General features: G+C 35.8%; 1 protein-coding gene across 1 annotated transcript in view; it reads right to left on the bottom strand.

Moving 5' to 3' along the window:
* Window positions 1–4580: 4580 nt before the first annotated feature.
* Ssp3 (short spindle 3) overlaps window positions 4581–24257 on the bottom strand; it is a 47182-nt gene continuing 27505 nt past the window's right edge. The window contains exons 12-15 of the mRNA XM_076905865.1: window positions 16629–17046; window positions 14460–14651; window positions 6880–7053; window positions 4581–4933 (exon numbers count right to left, since the gene is read on the bottom strand). Coding sequence (XP_076761980.1) covers window positions 4841–4933; window positions 6880–7053; window positions 14460–14651; window positions 16629–17046 — 877 coding nt within the window. The 3' untranslated portion in view covers window positions 4581–4840. The remainder of the gene's footprint in view (window positions 4934–6879; window positions 7054–14459; window positions 14652–16628; window positions 17047–24257) is intronic.

Here is a 24257-nt window from a genome sequence, read left to right as displayed (position 1 = left end):
AACTCGATCATTGTACCACTGCTAAAGTCGTTTAAAAGGCCTGTTCAAAAGACACGTTCATTTGCACGAATTATTGGCACGCGTGGTAACAGGAAATGCACGTACATGCGTCAGTACGAAACATACAAACGTCCGATTAGTAAAGTTGGAAAGCTTGCGGAACTGCCAGTTAGACTAGATTCAGAAACACGCGAGTCCGTTTTCAGTTCGTTTCGAAGCAATCTCGTTCTATATTCAATGAACCAATATAGCTGTACATTCGTGACTTATTAAGAGCGTATGTAATGATTAAAGTTTGAAAACATGGAGACGAAAGAACTTTTTCAAAATATTTCAAACTGCTTGAGTACTCTTGATAATATAATTGGATCAAACAGAAAGATTCACAAAATTGGAAATTATTTTTCTAATTAATGTATATCATATATCACTCTTGTGCAAGTAATAATTAACAATACTTCAAAATTGCGTTTTTAATATGCGCATACACTCAGATGTTGATTCAACAGTAAAAATTTTCAACAAATCAATAATAAAAAAATTTACTTCGAGATTTTTACTCAGAATTTTAACAGAACAACGACAATATGCAAGTAATATAAATATAAATAATTATTTTATTGTAAAAAGAAAATAGAAATTTGAATTGTGTTGTAATGGACGAACCCAAATTCTAGAGCAACTTTGATACATAAAATATTCACTATATTGTGCGATAAAAAATGAAAATAAAGTTGTTTGTTCTTCTCCGAATGTACACATTTTTTAAATTTGTTCCAAAGTGGAAAATAAAATTCTTTTAAAGTGAAAATTACAACAAAAAGTATTAAACATATATCTTCAGAGAGAATCATACATTTCATACATTTTGTAATTAATTTGAATGAAAAATATTAAGAGATCAATTTTAAATGTAAATTTGAAAAAAAGTAAGATATGAAGCTTCGTCAAGTAAAACGGACTCGTCAAGTTTTGCATCTTCAGCGTAACAGCGAATGATTGGCAACTCTGTTGCTCCCAGCAGACAGTTCTCGTTCGTAATTGCATGATTAATTAATACGAATTACATTTACCAATTAAATGGCAATTATCATCGAGAATTTCTAAAGCACTGATGAAAATTGTTTCGTTGCGTGAGCCCATCACGAGACTGAAGGAGAACCGAAGAGTTTTTGTACAGAAACAAACGAATCTTTCTGTCACAATTATTCTCGTTAACAATACGGTTCGTGAGAACTAGAGATTGATCATTTTCGAATCGATTTTCTTTTATAAATTGAATATAAATTGTACGAAATTAAAGAATATCTTTTTTCAAAGAGAAAAATTCATCGAGACGTCCTAGATATAAATTTCTATAACCATTTTGCATTTTTTATTTCATTTTCATCCTCTCATTGCTCTTTAAATGATTACAAATGGAATCGTAGGTGTTGAAATCGATGCACACTTTTATAATGAAAATCAAAATGTATGCAGTGACTAATTTAGAAAAAACGAAAAAATTATGAATTGTTATTATTCTTCTAATTTTTTGTACGATGAATAAATAGATAGTTGTAAATTTTCGATACAAATCTTTAACGTTTATCATTGTTAAAAAAACTCATGTTTAGAAAAATAGAGAAACTTTGACAAAATTGGCCAATATTGTCTCAATATGGACCCGCACGGAGATTTTTCAAATCTTCCCATTTTCTCAAAATGTAATCCGTTACGCGGAACTCGACACATTATCTGGTGTTCGTTTAACGTCTCATTTTCCGATAAAAATTGTGTCTTACAAAAATAGATGAATATCGACGTTAGAAAAAATTTACTTAACTAATTGCAAGCTTCAGCTTTTCAATCGTTAATCAATAGTCAATAAATAATTACGCGTCGTACTTCCTTTGATGTTAGAGATAGTCCAATGGCATATTAGAAGGGCAAAGAATCGATTTCTCAATAGTATTTTAATAATGTAACGTTTGAGCAAATGCCAGTGTAATCAAATTCTAATTTGTTTCTCAAATTATCCAACGCGAGTTCTAATTGTAAGCTTACGTTAATTTCTTACAACTTTTATCTCGTTTAACTAGCCTTACTCGATAGTGTACGATAGACATTCATTTTTATAAATATTATCAAATTCCCATCGATCTTATCGTTCCATATTTTCGAAAAGATTTGCATTAACACTAAAACCCAACGGAAATTAATATCTCAGGACCAAATGCTATAAATTTGCAAGAGCAGAGTAACAAAAATAAATATTTTCAACTTACCGCGTGATTTAATATAAAATCACATTGAATAATCGAAAAATAAAAAGAAAACTTCTTTTTTAATCGATAAACAAAAAAGATATTTCTTTTATTGATCTACAAATTTTTGTGATCGAGATAAACGTAGGCCGTACTTAATATGTACGAAGAAAAACACTTTCGAACCTTTCAAATATTTTTTACAATTTCCCAGTTTTACGCGAGCTGACAAAAATCGTCAAATTGCATACTGAAGGTGCTGCTGGATCGTCGATAAATGTCGATAAAATGAAACCCAATTTTCGAAACAGAATATAATGAATTCAGAGGATAGAAATAAGTAAAACAATTATTGAGAATTATCTATGATACGTAAGAGATGATTTGTTAGAATAAAATGGTATTTGTAATGTTTAAGAAAATATTCATTCCTCGCGTTTTATTTTCTTTACGTCATAAGCATCGAATAGGAAGTATTAAAAATGAATGCAATAATTCCACGAGAACGCAAGCAAGAAAAGAAACCAGCACGGGCCCAAGTTTAAAGTGAGTTCAATGCGCGTAACGCGCTAACAACTTTCAGTGACCAGCACAGCACGTGACACGTGCGCATTTAAATGAACGTGAATAATGGATAATGTCCTGTTATCATCGAACGAAGCGATCAAAAACGAGGCGAAAGTTAATGACAACAGCAAGATCGTATAGAAAGCAATAATTTATCAAGACAGTTCAAAAAATAATGACCTTTCTTGGGAGTGGTAGCATTTAAGTGTTTAGCAAAAACTTGTACTTTTCTAATGTAAGCAAGACTTAAAACTTGATGGAGAGGAAACGTCTTTTGCCTTCTCTTCTTTTAAGCTAAACTGAACTTTACTTTGATGCACCTTTAAAAAATTGTTGACTGCTTTTAATGCCATCTCATAATTTTTGATAAGCGGAATTGGAGGAATGTTAATTTCAAGTTTAAAAATTCACTGATACAATATTCATAAGTATGCAAACCTGCTGCCGTAATTGTATATTGTATTTTATAGATTAAAAGGACGCCATGTTGGATTCTATCGAGGAACTACACATTTCAATATGTAAAATGTAATAATTGAGATTCTATTTAATTGAGATTAAATGATTAATTGCTAGACAATAAAAGCAGACATTTTTTCAAATATTTTATAGATGTATAAGCGAAAAAAGGATGCTTTAAATTCACGCCAATCGATATGGCGTCATCCAAACCTGTAAAATACGCTTAGAAATACTTACAAATTAGATTTACTTGCGCATACCTTTCAAACCTGTGAATTCTTCTACGAAAGACTTGCATTTTTAAATCTATCTCATCAAACACTATCAGAAGACGCAAAAAGAAGATAAAAATCAACAATTTTTACTGCTCCAAAGTAAAGTTAGAACCTCAAAAACACATATACAATTATCCGCGAACAGAATGCTTAATTGCACCATTACGAATCTTTATAAGAACCATAGGACCATCGAGCACCAATACTAATACCTAGAAATCGCTCTTACTTAATCGACGATCGTCAGCAGCACTCAGAACGCAAGAATGAAACAGGCTCGCGCTAATAATTAAACGTTCAAACGTTCAACGCTTGGATTGCGTTCAAGTAAAAAAAGGTATGCGTTCGAGCAAACTTTCTCTTTACCGCAAATTCTGCAAAAAAACCCTTCGATTGATCGGCTGTTAAAAGAAACACAGGCTGCGGCAAAAACTGTATTCGAAACTGCGCCACTCTTCGCCAACCTCGCTTAAACTCCTTTAACCAATTCTCGCTGCCAGTCACGAGTGTATTCTAACGACAAAGTCTTATCAATTACCAACACGAGTTTACTCGCTATATTTTAAATCTGTTTTAAATGTTAATTTTGTTTGCATTGGAAAGTATTTTTTAATTACAGCCATATAGATATAGCAGTGGAAGAAACTTAGCACATTGCATACGGGTCACCATATATCTCGTCTTAATGTTTTTTCACGCTCGTATCGACGATTCAAAAAATGAAACATAAATTGATTTTCTTTTTACGTTACCAGAGCAACGAAGCCTTGCATATTTTTATGACAAATAATTAGCTAAATAGATGCATGTAGAAATTGAGAAAGTGTAGAAAACCATTATATGTACCGTTGTACAATTTGTTCTTTGAAAGTTCGCATTTTGATTTAAAAAGAAACAGCTGTTTAATTATTTTACTAAATAGATGATAATTTGAAAAAAACTAGCAAAGAATCTCATATATGCATTGTATAAAGTCGTTCTTGCCCGTACGCAATCTGTTAAAACAGAAATGGCAATGCAATCAACAAAATTTCGTGCTGGCAACGAATGGGTTAAACGACCATCTGTGTCTTATGGATGCAGCTGATGGTGAGCGAATCAGAGACACGCGAAACAGATTTTCAACGATGGACGTACCTAACAACAATTTAACACCCCTCCCCGCTGTTCCTTGACCCTTCGAACGGAACAGAAACAATGGTCCTGCGTTCAACGACGTCTAACGAAGTTCATCGTGTGTAATGAAGGAATTGGAAGTAACTGAAATGGTCGAGCGATGGCTGGGAACGATTACTGACCAGCCGTGTCAGCGAACGAGTCCTTCAGCAAACGAACCAACGGGTTCAGCTTGCCGTCGTCCGAGTTTCTGTACTCTTCCAATAGCTGTGAAATAGAATATTGCTTTTTAAACTTGTTAATATTCTTAGTTTCTATAACAATTACTTCTTCATGCTTCATTTTGCAAAATATTACTTCTTCTTCTTGCGTTGGATTGGTGGTGATTAATGGTGAATGTGTTAGGGAAATTGAATCGACAAAGTTAGAAGTTAAGGTTTAAATTAAATTATACTATGTATATGGATTATATTAGTTCTGTACAAATATTTTGAGTGAACGTAGACACGGCACATATCAAATGTTTGTATGTAGACGGCTAATAAAATAGAGATAGTTGATTTTGTGAATTACGATGTACAAATAGAGAATTGTGTTAGCAATTATATTACAACGTGTCACGAATTAAATTTTGCGGAAAGTGACCAAGCGTTGCACGACAAATGATTATTTTTTCTTTACCCTTAAATTTACTCATTTATTTTATTTATGAATTCTATAAAATAATCAATGTATTTCGTTAAAATTTTGAGATCTGTGAAGTATTCTGTCGTAGAAAAAATTTATAAAACGTTGATATATTATATAAATAGATAGGTCCATAAAATCAAATTTTTTTAAAGTTTTGAATTGCATTAGCTTGTTTAAAAAGCACTGTAAAATAATCTACATGTATCCATATATTTAGGTTTATTTTAAAAAGTGAAATCTCTACTTTTCACGCTAGAATTCAATTCTTTTTGTACAGTCCTATTTTAATAGAAAGCAGAATGGACAAAACAGAAGTTGATTTTAATGTTAAAAAAATGTCACAAATTTTGACAACCCTACAGAGAATTTAAGAGAAATCTTCAAAGAAAAAGACTTTCCTTTTATAACGACCTCCGACAAGTTGATGCAGAAATTTTTCTCTCCATTTTATCGTACTTCGAATGAAAAGCGTACCGTTGGCATTAGAAAAACCGACTGTAAACCACGAGAAAGTTGCACGTTGGTCGGACTTGTGCCTCGCATGTACTGTGTACTTAGTGTGTGTTTAGAGTGCACTTGGTATGCAAGAATGATGCCAAGAAGTGATAAAGCAGAGAGTAATACTCATTTCTAAACACACCAAGCACACACTGTACGAGTGCAATTTTCTCGTGATGGATTTTGGGTTAATCTAATGCCAGCGGCATACTTTTTATTCAAAGTGTGAGAAAATCGTAACGAAAAATCGTACATCAACTGCCCAGAGGTCGTGCTAAAAAATTTGTTGAATTCTATAAAATCGTTTACATTTGAGAAATTTTTTAGACAATAAATTATTTGAGCTCATTTGCAAGAACAAAGCCTCCATTTTATCATAATATTGAATTTTTTCAGAAATCCTTTTGTACCAAAAGACGAAATGAAATGCTAATATTGGTTTCATGTTAAAATCGAGGCTTTGTTCTTGGAAACGAGCTCGTATAATTTATTGCAGGATTTTTTTTCGTAAAGTTATAACAGTTCAATAGTCAACAATTTTTTTTTATCCATGACAGTCTATAAAAATTAATAAGAAAGCAGAGCAATTCGATTGACGAAGTTCCTGAACTCTTTCCTACGAAGACATGTTTCTAATTTGTGCAATTGTTGTCTGAATTAATTACTCAATGAAAAGTATGTTCAAGCATACTTCTACTATAATAAAAATTTAAAAAAAAAGTTTACAAGATTAAAATGTATCTGTTACTGAAACTTAGAAAATATAAAACCAATAGCAGAATTCGATTTTATCTGAACTTAAGTAGTTAGTTAATTGAATACTAAGAAGAAAAGATGTATAGATTAACATTACGAGTACTGTGACTGTTAAAATATTTCTTATCAATAGTATAATTAGAATTCAATTTAAAGTCACAGTTCGCAAATTGTGTTACAATGTTAAATGAAAATATTTCCCTACCTCGTGCAACGTTCACGAAAACGAAGGAAAAGGAAGAAAACCGTTTACCTAATATCCAGCTTACCTGATAGGACAGTTCGCAAGACAGAATCGCCGTCGCCTCTGGATTTTGATGGGTAGCTGCCAAAAGCGTCGGGAAAATGTACGACGTTAATCCTGGAGCACCGTAGAACGGAAACGGCAGGGTGCACAGTTGCTGAAGAACGCTTGGGCCAGCCCCAGCAGACTGCAGTATCAACTGAAACAGACATTAAATAATATTCGCATGAATCGAGGTCGTTCAAGTATCGACATCATTGTTCAGCTAGCCTAAATTAGAGTTCGAAACGAAAGTCGCAACAAGATTTACTTTCCATTGCAAAGTACCCACATGAACTAGTTGGCAGGTACACTTGCGCAGTCGTTACCGAACGAAGACGGTTAATTAAGACAGGCTAAGTGCACCGCAGGGTGATTAATTTCCTTAAACATCGTGGGAAACAATGCACCTGTAATCTACGCGTCGGAAAGCAACAAGTTCGAGGAACAAGAAAACGTCCCGGTACATCTGCGGTTCAACAAGTGTCGTCGAGCAGGTACGTGCACCTGTGGAAAGGTCTCCCGCAGGAAGTACCCACATTACGAATTTTTATTCCTTCGTCCTACTACCCTCATTGCGCCTCGCATCCTGTGTCGATGCGTCAACGAATCGTCAACCGTAAAAAAGGCCTACTACGGTTTCGATCCATCGAAACTGTAGCAAGTACATATTACACGTCTATTGTGGAAATTTAGTGGTTTGACATAAGTCGAAAAACTTCTTTGGATAAATTTTGAAACTGTTTTGAAAAGATTTCACGCTTTCTGATTTTTTAATTGATAAATATAAGAGAAAGGAACGAAGCATTGTTGATTGAAGCTTAATTGAAGCGAGAATCGTTGCTCTACACTTTGCGTTCAACTTTTCGTGAAATATACTTTCTGGTTTACAAGTATTTCGAGATAAGTTTGAAGGGATGATCTTTTTATCGCGAGTTTCGTGGAGCTGTTTTGATATTGAGAAATCTTAGTGTAGACTGTTTGATGTTATCAAAGAAGAAAGAGTTATTCGTTATTGATTTCTTCTTTGTTCTTGTTTAAGAATTAAGATCGACGCGTGTGATTACTTCCTTACAGAATTTTATGCGTACAAAAATTACGAAAGATGATGTACTAAATCAAGATTTCATTATTTATCAATATTCACAATGGTTTACTCCAACGTAACAGAATTTAAATAATTGATTCTTGTTTAACTACAAATATATAAAAAATGAATACAAGGTGAGTTTCTATTGGATGATAAAAATGTTGCAATTATTGTTTCCATATAACACGATTTCTTTAACAATAAATATTAAATCTGTTATAATCGAGAATTATATTGTTTTCCTCATCATTGCCGACTTCTTGTGTTTCTTCACGTGACCAATTAACTGTATTCGTATGCATATACACCTAAATTCAAAGTTTTATTTTGGCATGATTGACGAGTACAATTGTCAATTTTCTCTCGAACAAAAATATAATCCTTTCTCGTTTCGCTTTACTTTTCTCGTAAAATTTATAGTAACAGCATTTGCCCTACGTTCGACGCGTACACTCGCCATTGCTCGAATTTAATTAAGTCCTTCTTAAGGAATTTTAAGGAAACAGAAAGCGTCAAATTCTCTCTTTGAAAAAGTTTCAAAATTTTTCAGAAAAAAAGTATTATTTTTTAACCTGTATCAAAGCACTAGAAAAATTCGCCATACCCAGTTAACAGGTTAACCGTGTTATAAGATAATCTTCTTTAATATTGATCAGAAAAAGATGAAGGTATCAGACATTGTACACTTTATATTTAATTTGATAGAAGGTGAAGCAACGAAAAACGATGACTGTAAAAATAAATAAATCTACGAGTACATTCTATAAGGTTTTAAAAGTAGGACTTTAAAAGTACTCTGAAAGGTTTACTCTTTTTTATACATCGCGTTAAGCCGAAGACAGATCGCATCAATAAACTATGAGGCAGAGTATAGCCAGCCATTTTCTTTAGTATATCATTTTGTGCGTTATTTTAGGAGCGTTTTTACGCGGCATAAAACCGCCGGCTAGATTTACGACGATCACGGATCCCATGTATTTTTATCGCATTTAAAATGTTTCGGCCAGCTGATTAACCACTTGACTGACGCATACAGAACACTTCGTCGAAAAATCTTCTCTAACAATATAAAGGGTGTCTTAGCAATTTCTCTGAAACTGCGAAGCAGATAATAAAGTGACTTCGAACTTGTGAAGTGACTTCTTTTCTTAATGAAATTTAGAGACATTTTTCTTAAAACGAGACGTATACCTCTTATGCTTGACAATATGACGATCAATGTTTCATCATATTCATGATAACAAACGAAGGGAAAAATAATAGCTCAAAAATAGATCTTCTCGCTAACCTGGATAAGGATGGATCATAAAAATTGGATTTATCGCAAATATTCATATATACACATCCTTACTTTTACGATTTCTTTACTTTACAGAAACGTTCATTTATCAAAAAATTGTTTAGATTGAGAAAAAAAAAGTATCTAAATAAATTACATATTTTAAATTCCACTTTTACAGTATCTTTATTCTCTTATTACCAAATGCACTAAGACAAATAATTGTAGAACGATTTATTATTTTCAGTGCCATCTTAACAATTCTTTGCAGATATCATTCGAATATTTTTCTAATAAAAATATTACACTACTCTAACATTTAAGTAAACTTCTCCAAAGAGCAATAATTTGCAATACTTTTGACAAATGAAAATTCACGTAATAAAATACTCTAATTTTTAATATAACTAATAACAAAAGCATCGATAACATCGAGAGAGAATTTATTAAACGCTTCTCTTAAAAGTAAAATTGAACCTTCGTAGCGACGCTGCTACGCTAATCTTAATCGCACATACCACAAAAAGCGATAGCGCATAAACTACTTAAACCTGAGAATAGAAAATTCTCATTTGTCGCAAGTCCAATTATCCTCCCACAGCCTTTTAAATCCATTCTCCGCGGTCTGGCCGTCGACACATTCCTGGGTGATATCTCGAGGAGGCGGCGAAACGCAAGGGGGAAGCCTCCTAAGCAGAACAATTAGGCTAACGGTAGAACGGAGGTTGTCGCGTCGAGAACGCTCGAGGAGTATTTTGTGCCGGGTCTAATCTTGGCTGCCCGTTTCGTCTCGATACACTCCAGCATAGATCGAATACTTCGGTGCCCTCTGAGGACCCGATATCTCGAAAAATGGGGCTCGATAGTCGCGCAGAAAGAAAGGACGTTCCTCGAAGGCGCCGGGTCGTCGGATATTTCCACGTACGAGCCTGTCTCCTCACTGGAAATACCTCTCACTGGGCGCACGGGAAAAACGTTTGCCCGCCGATCTCACTCGGTTGTAAATATATTTTTCCCTCCTGTTTAACGCCTCTTTCTTCTTCTCCTTTTTATTTCGTTAAAATTAACGTGTATAAATTATGAAAATATTCGTTTAAAAATTAAAGAAATAGTCTTATTAACCCTTTGCCTTTTTGGATCTTAGCAATGGAAACTGTTTACATACCTCTGTGAAACTGAGATGGCGATCGTGTTGGGACTCTCTCAGAGCAATTTTTATATTCTTGAAGGAAAAATATTTTATACTATTTCAGAAAAATGTAATAAGTACTTGTTAGATTTATGTAGTGGACGCTATGTAATGCGAGTTTCTATAACGCACTGAAGATATTGCAATTATTGCAATAGAATATTTTTATTCTTCCCGCCGATCTCATCTGGCTGTAAATATATTTTTTCCTCCTGTTTAACGCCTCTTTCTTCTTCTCCTTTTTATTTCGTTAAAATTAACATATATAAATTATGAAAATATTCGTTTAAAAATTTGAAAAATAGCCTTATTAACCCTTTGCAATAAGCCTTTGCGTTCTTGGATGTTAGCAATGGAAACTGTTTACATATCTCTGTGAAACTGAGATGGCGATCGTGTTGAGACTCTCTCAGAGATCAAGCAATTTTTATTTTTGAAGGAATAGTATTTTATTCTATTTCAAATAAATGTAATAAGTACTTGTTAGATTTATGTAATGGACACTATGTAATGCGAGTTTCTACAACGCACTGAAGATATTGCAATTATTGCAATAGAATATTTTCATTGCAGTTCTGGAAAATTATTAATGTTAAGCTTTGACTCCTGATTTCATTCGCATAAAAATACATCGCTTGTTCGACATCGATTCGAGTGGCGCACGTGACCAATATTTGGATTTCTAGAAAAAACCTCATTTATATGCAAAGTTCGAACTAGTCGACAGGGGTTCGGCTCGTAAAATTGAAAAACAACAAGTTTTGTTTTAGAAGTATGACGAGGCGACAATAGGCTTATACTTGGATTCTGTGTCTAGGACTTCCAAAATTTATTACGAAACAGACACATCAAATGGTAAACCAGTGTTGGTGATAATATGCACTATGAAAATTGAATACAAAACTTAAAAATTTGTGTACTAGAAGGGTACAGCAAATATAAAACTTCCTGCTAAAATAATAAAATTCTTGAAAAGTAATTTCATTAAATTTTACTAATGTTTCAAACAATATGGTGCTAAATCAATAAAATGAACTTGCATATTTTGAATCTTAGAAACTCATGAAATAATTTCAAATAATCATTTTTTATGTTATATTAAACAAAAGAATCCAATAAATGGTATTTTTCAATACCAATAAGTTTACAAGAATTGACAATTATTCTACATAAAAATGAAATATTATTGAGAAATTTCTTAAATATTCAACACAAAAAAAATATTACTAAACAGGTTTATTTACTAAGGATACTTAGTGAAACGTTACGGTACCTTAAATTCGTAATTGTTTGAATAATTATAAGCCAGTAGTATTGTACCAAGCAGTCGTGGAAGATACATAGTCATGTTTGTCGTATGTCCACGAACGTGGTAATAAAGCTACTGAAACAGGCAGAAATAAATTGCACTGGCTGCAAGAATGTTCGAGAGAGTCAGAAAACAAGTAGTTCTTACACGATGACTAAGAGAAATCATGATTTCGAAAATTTTCACCGAACCATTTAACCATTTAAATCCTAATTTTCATCTGTGTAATTTCACATATAAAATCTGTTCTAATTAAAAATTTTTTAATATAATTAATAATTTGCAGCTTTGTATTTATAACGAAAAAATAAATTTGACGGCTTTTGAATAATAAAAAATTTCGCGAATTAGAATTTTTCTATAGTTTAAATAAATAAAATATGAAGGCATTATTAATCATAGTCCAGATTAACAATTATCTAATGATTATCAACACTCACGCACGCATCAAAATCTTCAAAGTTAACTTTTAAAATAAACATTTACAGTATTACTGAATGAACTATTTCTCGTTACATCAGGAACTAAATTTGAGTACATTAACAGAGCTAAATCTTAAAAATCATAACAAACGCATAAATCCCTAGATCGTCCCCAAATAAAAGCCAACTAAGCGTTCAACGAGAGGACGATTTTAAACTTGGAAGGACGCGAAAATAGAGTTAGATTAATCGAAAATTACGAAAAGGAGAACCGCACTCCTAACTTAGAAGTCCATTCAAGAAGCATCTCCCGTTCAGAGTAATTACAGGGTGTTCATATAATTACCTAATCCTATCTACCATCTCTAGAACCAACCCTCCATTTTACAAAACAATTCACGCGCACATACAACTCTCTAAAAGTAAATGTCCCTTCCCCACAAAACATTACGCTGTCCCGCACTATATAATCCCCTGCAACCATGGCACACGATACACGATCAAAGAAAAGAAGAGCGCACTGTTCATCTTAAATAAAAGCAAACGGTCCAGCAAATCTGCTAGTCGCCAATAAATTGCCAGGATCGCGATTTAACGACGAGCGGATCGATCGACGACGCGTAGAACGTTTTTACCCGGATCCAAGGCCGAGGTGGCGCGCGACCGGAAGCGGCGCGGTACCAAGCGCCGTTTCGCGGCGCGCGCAGCATCGATCGTTGGAACGGGCCGATCCAGCCACCCGGTACGTACGCGTGAAATGCGCCGCGCAACACGCCAGCGAGGAAGGAAGATTCGGTTAGACACAACACACTCAGCGGACCTCCCATCAATATACGGCCGAATGCAGTTAAGATATATTTACTCGGTTCCATTCCATACATCAGCCGTGTGCCAGGCGCAGGGTGCGCTCCGCGCTCGCGAGAAGGGTGCATCAATCTACCGCGTTGCGTCGGGATGTGTACCGTTGAGTGCACCGACGACGTCACGCATTCGTCTTTCGCCTGGGGGGGATTTGTTTTTTCTCCTTTTCTTTTTAAAGGTGGCCAGACACTGCCTGCCCGGCTGTCGAAAGTGCATCCGATACGGAACGGGGAAACTGGCGGAAAAACGCTTTTAACCTTTAACTGCCGGCAGATTCGGCCGGTGAGTTGTGAGAGGATCGTTGCGGAGGAACGACGGACTCGTAAAACGATTTAAGGCTGTCGCTTCGTGAACGGCGAAGGCTCAGTTGTCCTGGCGTCAAAGCTATTTACCACACACCTAAAGTATTTGTAGCGAGCATATAAATGGGTAGTTGCGTGTCTTTAAACTTCGCCTGATTGTATCGTGTTTCTATTTCGTCGAGTAGGGTTTCGATGTACGTTCCTCCAAGTGCTTATGAGAGCTCTGAATATTAAGGGATCTTTTTAGATGAACTATAGAGAACAAATTTGTGCTAGGTAATTTAGTATTCATAAATATTGGAGGATAGTGAAATTATCTTTGTGCTATTTGATCAATAATTTATATTTTAAATCTTACGTATAGAATATTCTGGGATGTGCTGGAATGAATGCGTCGTTGAGTTAATTATTTATCATCTATCTCTCAATAAATATCCTACTGTTAGTTATCCCTAAATTTAATTAATATCCTACAATTTATACACATAGAAGTCTGAAAGGGAAACTTTGATTGAGGCAGTATTTGCTTCATGGACACCTTGTCTTACAAATTGTGCCTTAAAAAAGGAGTATATTTCGCTTTAGCTGATCGCGGGAAGTAAGAATTTGTATAGTGAAAACATTTTTACACTAGTTTACTATAGAAGATTAAGTCTTATTTAAAGCAACATGTAAATGTAAGTAGATATATTACTACCTTCAGATCCAAAATATTAAAATTAAGATATGGTTTAAATCAACAATTTTCTGGCACAAGTACCATAATACCTTTTTCTATAAAAATAAGAAGCAATATACATATATTAAGGCATTAAAAAATACATCTGATCCTATTAAAGAAAAACAGATTTGACATCCATATGTATCAACTTATAAAAAAATTATTTATATTAAATTAGGTTTTACTAAAAATTTCTCTATTTTGGTCTGAAATATTTTTCTGTACAATTGACAGTTTTGAATAGTTGAAATTCTAATTCTAAACGATAATTCTAAATTCTAATTCTTCTCTCTCTCTCTATAGATGATAAAAAATTAAGCTACGTTAAAATTAAATAACGTATAGTACACGTTTATATAGGCGTTAATAAGAATGTTTAACTGATGCGTTTACCTGATTTTCCGGGTTGTTAACTGCAAAATATCCCAGGACCTGGAACAGTTCCGACAGGATGTAAGTACCGCTAGTGTTCTGCGCAGATCCAATTTCCGGCTTGTGCGATATTGGATCTCGTGATAATCGGGTTATAACATGACTAGCTATCAGTCGCCATTGCAAGTTGGTGCCTTCTGCTCCTAAGAGATTCTGAAATCAGAAGAGTTGGATTTCGACAAAGCTCGTTACAACACGCGCTTGGATTAATGTATTCATTGGCTGGGGATCAAATTAATTATTTGTAGTTCTTGCGCTTGTAACATATGTTATAGTATCTCATAATTCTTTCTTTGATTTTTCAATGAAATTTGTACAAAATGTTTCGACCTGTATCAATAAATGTAAAAGGTGGAAGAAGTACTACATTAAAATAAATAAATTTAACATTATATAAATACGAAACTATATTTTTAGTAGTTATCTGCAGGCTAGAAAAATAATTATTATAATCATAAAAGTTACTCTATTATAATTTCTATTTTATACGTTCTTTTTTTCAAATACACACGGAAATTCCAAAAATCATAACTGACTTTCTTCATAATATTGTATTAATACCATTTGTAAATACAAAGTAAAGATATGAGAATCTAAAAAATTTATTTAACAAAGGCTTTTATAGTTTTAACTCACACCATACAATTCCAACCGCAAAATGGCATAATAAATCCTTAAAGCAAATCATTTTCCGCCCCTATTCAACACTTTCATCCATCTTTATGTACTTTCATATGAAAACTATCTTTTTTTTAATCCTACAATTAAAAGATTAATACGCATGTAACTTCATTAACTAACGTTAGTTAATGAACGCGAAACCAAAAAGGTAACAATAATTCTTAAATTCTCGTCTCTGTTGAATAACCCTTATCCCTTTGAAGCGGGACAAGGAGCAGACACCCGCAGAGGATGAAAAAATAGCCAGGGATCCCGTCGCCGTAAAGTCAAAGAGAATAGATAATAAACGTCGGTTTTTCGGCAAACGGCGACTGCAGGGACCGCAAGGATAATCGAGGCGGTGCCCCATGGGAGCAGCCAGGCTCTCCTGAGGGACACGGTGTACCCCTTATGGTTTTTGTGGATGGGGGCGCGAGCTTTCAATTCAATTCGTGGTTTGATCACTGCAGACTTCACGGGAGGGCTTTCTATCTTGACAGCCGCACCCCTGCGGTACACGATATATCTCTATCGCTAGTTTCTACAAGGTGCGCGATTTAACAAGGACGATCATCAGCTCACTGGGATGAGAACAGTCAACGTTTGCCTGTTGGCTGCAACTTCGTTCGAGTTTAGTTTAGAGCAGATAAATTTGGAGAAATTGTTCTATTTAAGCGTAGTCGTTGATGGTTATCCAGTTTTTACGTACAATTAGATAAATATGTGATCTATATTCTGGGGCTAGTATTTCAATAATGGTTGTAGCATAGTGTAAACGTGGAAGGTATCAAACTTTTTGTCAGATTCAAATGTAACTGTGGAAGTTTTATTTTCGTGAATACATTTATTTGTTCATTATTGCTGCATTATTTTGTTTATTAATGCTGCATTATTTATAACTTGAAATGTATTTAGTTAATATTAAGATACTTAAGGGTGGGTAAAATGGTGGCCACAAGCTTAGAAACGTTGGATTGCTTAAAGAAGAATTTGTGTCAATTTAAAGAGTTACAATTTATTCTGAACAATGAATCAGAAGGAGAACCACTATTAGTAGCAGCTACGTGATTTAGATTTTGTGATATGAACGTGTTTGCCAAGTTGTATTCAGGATAAAGTGTTTAATAGCCTTTCTAAACGTAATGCTTTCATTTGATAAATTTGTGGATAAGATAAATTTCAAATTAGAATTATAAGTAGAAGATTAATTAGTAATAACCTATCAGATCTAGCGGAAGCATTTCCCATTAACAAATAATCAATGTTAACTACAAATCATAACGAACCAGTTGCATCTTTTGTACAACTTCACCCATAAATAATTACGAAAAAATTGCAAAAAACTTTTGAAGAAATGACAGTAAACTGAAATGGAGTTAATTTTAACGACTGAAGAAGAATTGAATGATATAATGATATTAAAAGCTTAATTAAACTTACATTAACTACTTAATAGATATATAATTTCACCTGCAATTTCTGAAGATTCAGTCCAGCGATCGATTTAAGTAGCCTCAGGCTGCGGACGAGCAGAATTCTCGTAGGGTGAGATATAGTCTGATTAGGGGTGGGCGAGGAGCCCTTCTGATTTTGGGGCGTCAGCGCAACCGCGGCGTAAAGGGCGCCGATGGCGCCCGCAGCTTCTGTCGAACAGAGCGCCGAGAGAAGGTGCGACTCAACGTTCGCCTGTTCGACATTGTTATTCTCGTGAACGATCCCAACCTCCTGGTCCATCGACTTCTTCAAGTGGCAACAGATACGGTAGAGCAGATCGTACGAGGAAGACAAGACCGGCGACTCGTGGTCCTGGTCCATGAAGAAGTCGGTCTCGATTAATGCGTGACTGTGATGAGACACTCGATCCACTAATCTACCTGCTACCAGATATCTGGAACACGAACAAAAAATCTATTAAGAAACGAGTAATATTTTTGCCGCTAGTCAGTTTTGCAATTTTGAGTTACTGCAATTTTTACTTGGGCCAAGAGAGAAAATAAATCTCATTTTCAATGAGATAAATTTGCATTCTATGTCCACATTCTGCTTCCTTAGAAGAGAGCCAACTTGGTTTTTCTTTCATCTTTATCTCAAGCTCTATGACGCATTATACTTTATTATGAAGTGAGCTCAGAAATACTTAGACCAATCCGATAAATAAAGCTATACCTAGTTATTTCAATACATGTACTATATCTTCATCTTTTTAATATTTCGACCACGCCTTCCTAAAAAAAATACACCGCTCGCTGACGAATCCGAGTTCCCTCGCGACCCGCGCCACCAGTGTCAGCATCGTCGATCGCCTGTCGATTCCAGTCGCCTCTCCTCTCAACAAAGACCTGTCCCGGTCAGCGAACGATCGGTGTAACTGAATAGACGATACCGTGTCACCGTATGCGGCAGTGAAGTGTGCATATGGGTGCCGATAGATCTGGCGTCATAAAGGGCGGCGGAGGGATGCGATCGTCGAAGAGAGACGAGAAAGGAGAAAGAAAAAAAGGGGCGAGGCGGGAGGAGGAAAAAAAAAAACAATGTATTGCTTACAGGACAGCATGTGCGACGGCGTAACACGAGAGGATTATAACATCAGTGGGTAATTCAGCGCGCGGAGGCCGGGGCAGTGGAGGGAACAAGCGTCGGCGCATGCGATGCTCATTCTATCGGGTTGTTGTGTATGTTTTCCTTTTCTCCAACGGCACCCTTCCGCGCTTCCTTTCACTCGTGACCCCGCAACGGCCGTGCTGTCGAGGGTGCACGGCTGTCAGTGCGTATTATCGCCGGCCCCCTTTACACCGGGACACCGACATGCTCGTCCTACGCCTAACCCGCCGCCGATAAGTATTGGAATATGAAGTAGTCCGTTCGAGGGCCAACTGTCTCCTCTAATCATAACTAGCTGGAAGCTAATCCGACACCACTGAACTCGACGGCCGCGCATGCGTACACCGCTGGACTACAGTTTGTCTCTGCAGTTGGGGACTTTTTGGGAGAGAGAGAGAGGGAGAGGGAGAAAGAGCAACCCTTATTCAGAAGTTGATAATAGCACGGCCCTGTCGTCGTGGCCCCTACTCGCCGATTGATATGTCACGGCCCCGGTCGTTGGGACGAGCTATTAATTACGAGCGATTGAAAGTGCGTCTGTTTAAAGCGGCGCTCAATGAGGCGCGCGCGAGTCGAGTCCTCTCGTGGACCTGCGGGACGTAGGATGAGATTTTTGGTCGAAATGGGACTTCGTTGTTGCGGCTGATTCTGAATGTTGACGATAATTTTTTTATAGTAATGCTTACTGTAGGAATGATGTATTTATTGTAAAATTAGGAATGGTAAAATAGTAACGACAAGTAATTTACATTGTATGATATTTGTAATAATGGGGTTTTCTAACAGGAAAATAATTTTAAAGATACTTTCATTAAGAGCTAATATTCATTTGTTTTGGTAATGAGTTAAGAATGTAATGATAGGTCCTCGAAATAAGGGGTTGGAAATATATTTTATTGACTACCTCGAAAACATTCATACTATCTAAAAAATTCTACTTATAGATCTGTTTGTCTTTGAGCAGAGAATCGATCTGTTTAAATGATTTGAAAAATAATAATTAATTTTAAAAATGCAGGAAAATATAATAGCCTCTCCCAAACTACTAAAAATGGAAAACTATTATAATACAATATTGCAGTGAAACACTTTGTTGTCTCAAAACAATGCATTAAGACTACAAAATGAATTACCCCATTCAGGTAAATTAATTTCGAAAGAATATAAGCTTGAATTAAACAAACACTTTTTAATATACAAAACGTAGAAAACTTCTCACCCCGTCAAGTGGAATAAACAAATAAACTAATCTAATCGTCGAGTCATTAACGAAAAAGGTGCGCATTAATAAAATTCGATTTGTCCGCGCAATGCCACAGAAGCTAATAAAACAGATCGGACGGGGATGGAACGGTGCGCGGAACACTGATTCATCTCGCCGTTGCATAATTCATCGATACGTATAAAAGCGAAGGCGCTTAAGCTCTGTCGCTCTCGTGACAGAAGCGACGAACGCAATGGACGAACACGAACAACCGATAATACCGATACTTTCGCCAGTGTTCAGAGGGATTCGATAAATACGCTAATAAAATGCAGCGGGATGCTCGCGTGGATTAGAGTCGCCTGGATCGTAGCTACACCCCTTAACCTATAATAACATGAATGATAGCCGGAAAGGGGGCAGCGTCCTTGCTTCAGGATGTAATAATTCTGCTTAGACAAGTTGATCCGCCTACGATTCGTTCGACCCAGAATCCCGCAAAGTCAATAGAATGCGAGGATCCTTCGATCCGGGCATTTGCTTTGTTCAGTTTTTCATAATCTGTCAATTATTTAAAATGTTGAGATTTCGTTAGGTGAAGTAATATTTAAAGATGTTCAGGGTGCAATGAAATGTAAAATTTCGATGTTCAGAACTAAACTTTTTTAATTTATTATCAAAAATATTATCAAAAATGAGTTTCTAAGCTTCATATTTTTGAGAGAAAACAAAACTGTGCAATACCAAATTACAGTACAAGTACACATATAGATGTGGAAGATAAGGATTATTCAAAGAATTTTGCAAATTTATACAAGCAAAAAAAGTTACTTAAAATTACTCAAAAAAGATTCTATAAATTACAATAATCTACGGTATAATTTCCCTTACAACAAATAACAAATTCTACTTTTCGTTCAATTTGGAGTTTCTCCATTTCGCACAAATCTCTACAACAAGCGTACGCAATTCTAAAAAAAAAAACAGCTCATCTGAACTCAAACGAAACCATCGAGCAAACCTCGAACCCTGCACCGCGACCGAAAATTCCAATTCGCCGTCGTGCATCCAATTACCCGCAAATCGAGCCGCACCATAAACCGTGCTACAAATGAAACCCACCATCTGGGTGGTACACACAATCAGAGACCAGTCGCAGTCACCGCTACGCGTGGCGACAATTCGGAAGAAGAGTCGAAAGATCCGATCTTCCGATGTTCACGCATGTCTGACCATTGCTTGGTAGCGGGGCGCACGGACCATGCATCATCGCTACCCCTCCCTTAAGATCCCGATCTATCATTGAATGTTTGCGGGGGGGTTCGAGCAAATACATTGAATTTATTTATTATTCTCCCTGAACGCCTTATGGAGGCCGCGGCGGGGCGAGCAATCGCTACCCCAGGACTGCCATTAGCTAACCATATGATTATTTCATAGCGAGGCCGCTGGGGTGCATATCTTTAGACGGGGGTTGACGCTCGGCTACTTACGTTGCACCAGCTCACGCAATTTCGCGATGCGTCGCGCGGGGCCACTCGTTTAAGTGCGGGGCTGGCTAATCGGACGAATTAATTTACATATTCGTGGAGAATCGTTCGCTATTTTATCGATAACCGTGACGATCGAACGAACGCTGTTATTAGTTCGACGAGCTCTCGATTTGGGGAACGATGGTTTAGTTTAGGGGGTTGCGTCAGTGTAGGCGGTTTAAGGGGGTGCAGCATCCTGGGTGACTTCGAAAATTGATAAATCTTATTTCTGCGAATTTTTCGTGTGCTGAAGATTATGCTGGAAGGATTTGTTAATATTTAAATAAGTGGCAAAGTTTGGTGAATGAAACAGTTATTGTAATATTTAGATCATTTTAATGTTTCTTAAGTTTGTATTGTGTGAAATTTATTTTGGAAATTTTCATTAAGTTGCGCGGATGTGTAAAAATTGATGAAGCATTTTAAAATTGACAATCGAGTTCTGAGAAGTAATTGACTTAGTATCGATTGGAAAGGCAATAGTAGAAAATGTAGAAATGTTCTTTAACCTGAGGTCCATTAAATCTGTAACCTATTCATCTATATATTTAATATCAAATTATAGTGCATTATCCTTAATACTTAATACTGTTACCAACGTCGTAGCGCAAGATTTACTAAATATTTTAATTTATTGAGATCTACTTTGACTACAATTTTGTTGTTCTTCAAAATTCTTAAAAAATCGTACGCAATATTGAAAATATAGAAGTCAAAACAAGAATTTGTTATTTTTCATATTGCATTCACTTTTAGTGAAGAATACTCCTTGACAGTCTTGCTATATACAATTGCAAGCAAATAGCAAATAGCATATAACTTTGCAATTTTGTAATTTAAAAAAAGAAAGAAAAATATGAAAGCAAAGGTTAAAAGTTGTTTAAAATCTCCTACAAGAATTCCAGTATTTTATTTAATATTTTAATACTTTTAATTTGCTTGTTTTATTAATTTCCAGGGCAGTTTAACCCCTTGACACCGGACTGATTAATAAAGTACGTATCTTCTTCACAATTGAAATATCTTTAATGTAATACTAATTAATCGCGTATTAATTTGGAATGAAAAACTGACAAAAATTATATTTATATGTTAAAAATGTCAAAAACACACGTCATTTGTTATTTTGACGTCAACAGTTAATTGTCGAAAAATATTTAGTTAATTTTTTTTAAACAATCGAGTGTCCATTTCATTTATCAGAATCTGTGATACGATATGTAAGGACCCACTTGTGCGAAGTCCTTTTCTACACGTGGCAAATGTGTCTGGCAGAAGTATCATTCACTGCATCCACAATGGGCGATGTTTGCGCAACGAAATGGCGAAAGTGTGAAAACGACAGGCGTGTATAGACGAACTGAGAAAATCAACAGAAACCAAGAAGGACTTGCCACTTAGCCGTATTTTTCAATTGACATCTGAATATCGATTCTATCCGCGAATGCAAACAACAACTGCAATAACACTTAACCGTTGCAGTAGTTACTCGGACAACAAAATGCGAATTTCTCGTACAATCGGAATTTTATTTTCTAACAAATCAAAATTACGATTGCTTCTAATTTCTCATTTTCTGGAAAAAGTAATAAATATAAAAGAATTCTTTTTTAAAAAAGTCAGACTACACTTTTACAAACTAAAATTACAGGAATTTACAAAATTTCGAAAACAAAATTCTGAGTCGACGAATCGATTAACCAATTATTCGTTACCAAGCGCATCGATGTCACGCGCGGCAACGACGGCACACTTGTTACAATATTTACATCGTCTAGATCTACCCCTGAAACCGACCCCCTGTCTGTCGTTGACAAGTGTCTCCAGCTACCGAATTTCAGCATCCTCTTCTCGCCCCTTGCCTTTTATTCTCTACTATCGTGGACGATCTACGCCCCAACGTGCAGCGTACACATAAGCCTATGCTTTATTCACGTCTGAAGAAACGCCTGGCAAAATATTATTGCTTCGTCGAATATCATTTATTTAAAAGAAAATACCGTAAAACTTCTTGCAGGAGGCTGTTATTTGCAGAAAATAATTTTTAGCATATCAAGTTATTATTTTTTACATGTTATTAAACAAAGATATCTAGTTAAACACTAAACTTGTGAAAGAAAATTATTTTAGTTGGATATCTCAATATTTTCCTAACTTCTAAACTCGCTTTCCTTTTTCTTTTTTTGTTCCGATGAACCTATTATACGTAGTTTCTATATTTATTCAGAACGTAATAGTCAACTTCGAATATTCGTAAATACTCGCACTGTTCGCCATGTCCGAAACGAGATACAAAAGAGACGCGCTTCGTAGCAAACGTGATTACAGCAATTCTAACCAAAGCGCGGCACAGTCGAATGGAAATCGCGTTTCGTTACGCGTCCCAGCGCTGTCGAACAATAAAACGCTGAAATCCAATGAACGAGACAGACACGCGAAATAAAGTCTGAAACAAGGTCAAATGGCCGAGGCGTTCGTCGAATTGGTAATGTATTATAATCCCCGTACTCTAACATCGAGCAACTCAGGATATTGCTACTCCGAGTTCGTTGACGCGTAATGCATTCACGCCGGGATTTCAGTTGCCCGAGGGATGAGGTGAATCCTGCTACTCTATACACATAATCGAGCCCTGCCGTTGCTGAGAGTCAGAAGGACGCGAGCCTGTAGGGTGCTTCAACAATTCGCTTTCACCGACTGTTCCAGTTTCGTTCGACACTTTTTAACGAATAAAAACTTCGACTGTTCCAGTATCGATTTTACTAACAAACGAAACATTTTTTTTTTAATGTTTCTAAACGGTACCGCAGTTCGTACACTATTGTGCAAGTATAGGTTAAATTATTTATTACTGTTGTCAGAGCATTAGTTTAATCATTTATTTAAGATATTTTTCTTTAGTAAGTAATTAATTAAAATAGTTAAAGTAGAAGGATAGCGAATTATTTAAGTATGCGTTTAATATGTAGATGTACATCCTCATTACTAATTAAATGGCGACGATTTAAATAATTATTCAAACACGTTCACAGTTTCATAGAATAGCTTCTTCAGAAAAATTCAACTAACCAAAACAATAAATCAACAGGTCCATCGTAGTTCGTTACAGTTTGGGATAATCGAAGGAACTACAAATACAGGAAAACAAGATGCTTTTGGAGATCTAGAGTTTTAGACGAGCATGGAGGATACTTTCGATGCACGAAGGAACTTTAGCTTGCACATTAATAATAAAGAATAAAACTAGCAGAAACTGAATGAAATGTGAATGAAACAGCGGTGCGCTTTTTCTCGCGCCATTTACAGCCGCCTCTGTCAACAAGGAGCATTATGGAAGGATAATAGACAGCAGTGAAATTTGGCACTTAACAGAATGGGAACAGAAGCAGCCGTGCCGTCTATTTCTACTCACGACCCTATCCAGCCTGATCAAATACCGCTCCAATCCCGCAGTTCCCATTACTGTTATCATTACTGTCGTTGACTATTATCACGGACCGTCTCTGTCTCGTTCGAGATTTCCACCTATCAATTATCTCGCTGCTCGATTATTCCGAAACATTAATCGGTGTGCGCTATTTCGCACGCTATTATCACAGAAATTCAGAAGATTTTTTTAATATTCAATCTGAAAATGCCTACACGATGTACAGAGCGAGTTGGTAAACACTTATACCTTAAATATCTTTGGTGCTTTTAAAGATACGATAAATGTCTTGAGGGCACAGTTAACTGGTTCAATGGCACTCGTACGATGCCGTA

The sequence above is a fragment of the Xylocopa sonorina genome, chromosome 12 (genome assembly GCF_050948175.1).
Source record: "Xylocopa sonorina isolate GNS202 chromosome 12, iyXylSono1_principal, whole genome shotgun sequence".
NCBI classification, from domain to species: Eukaryota; Metazoa; Arthropoda; class Insecta; order Hymenoptera; family Apidae; genus Xylocopa; species Xylocopa sonorina.
Note: the sequence above shows the minus strand (reverse complement) of the source record. Positions and strands in the feature narration are given on the sequence as shown.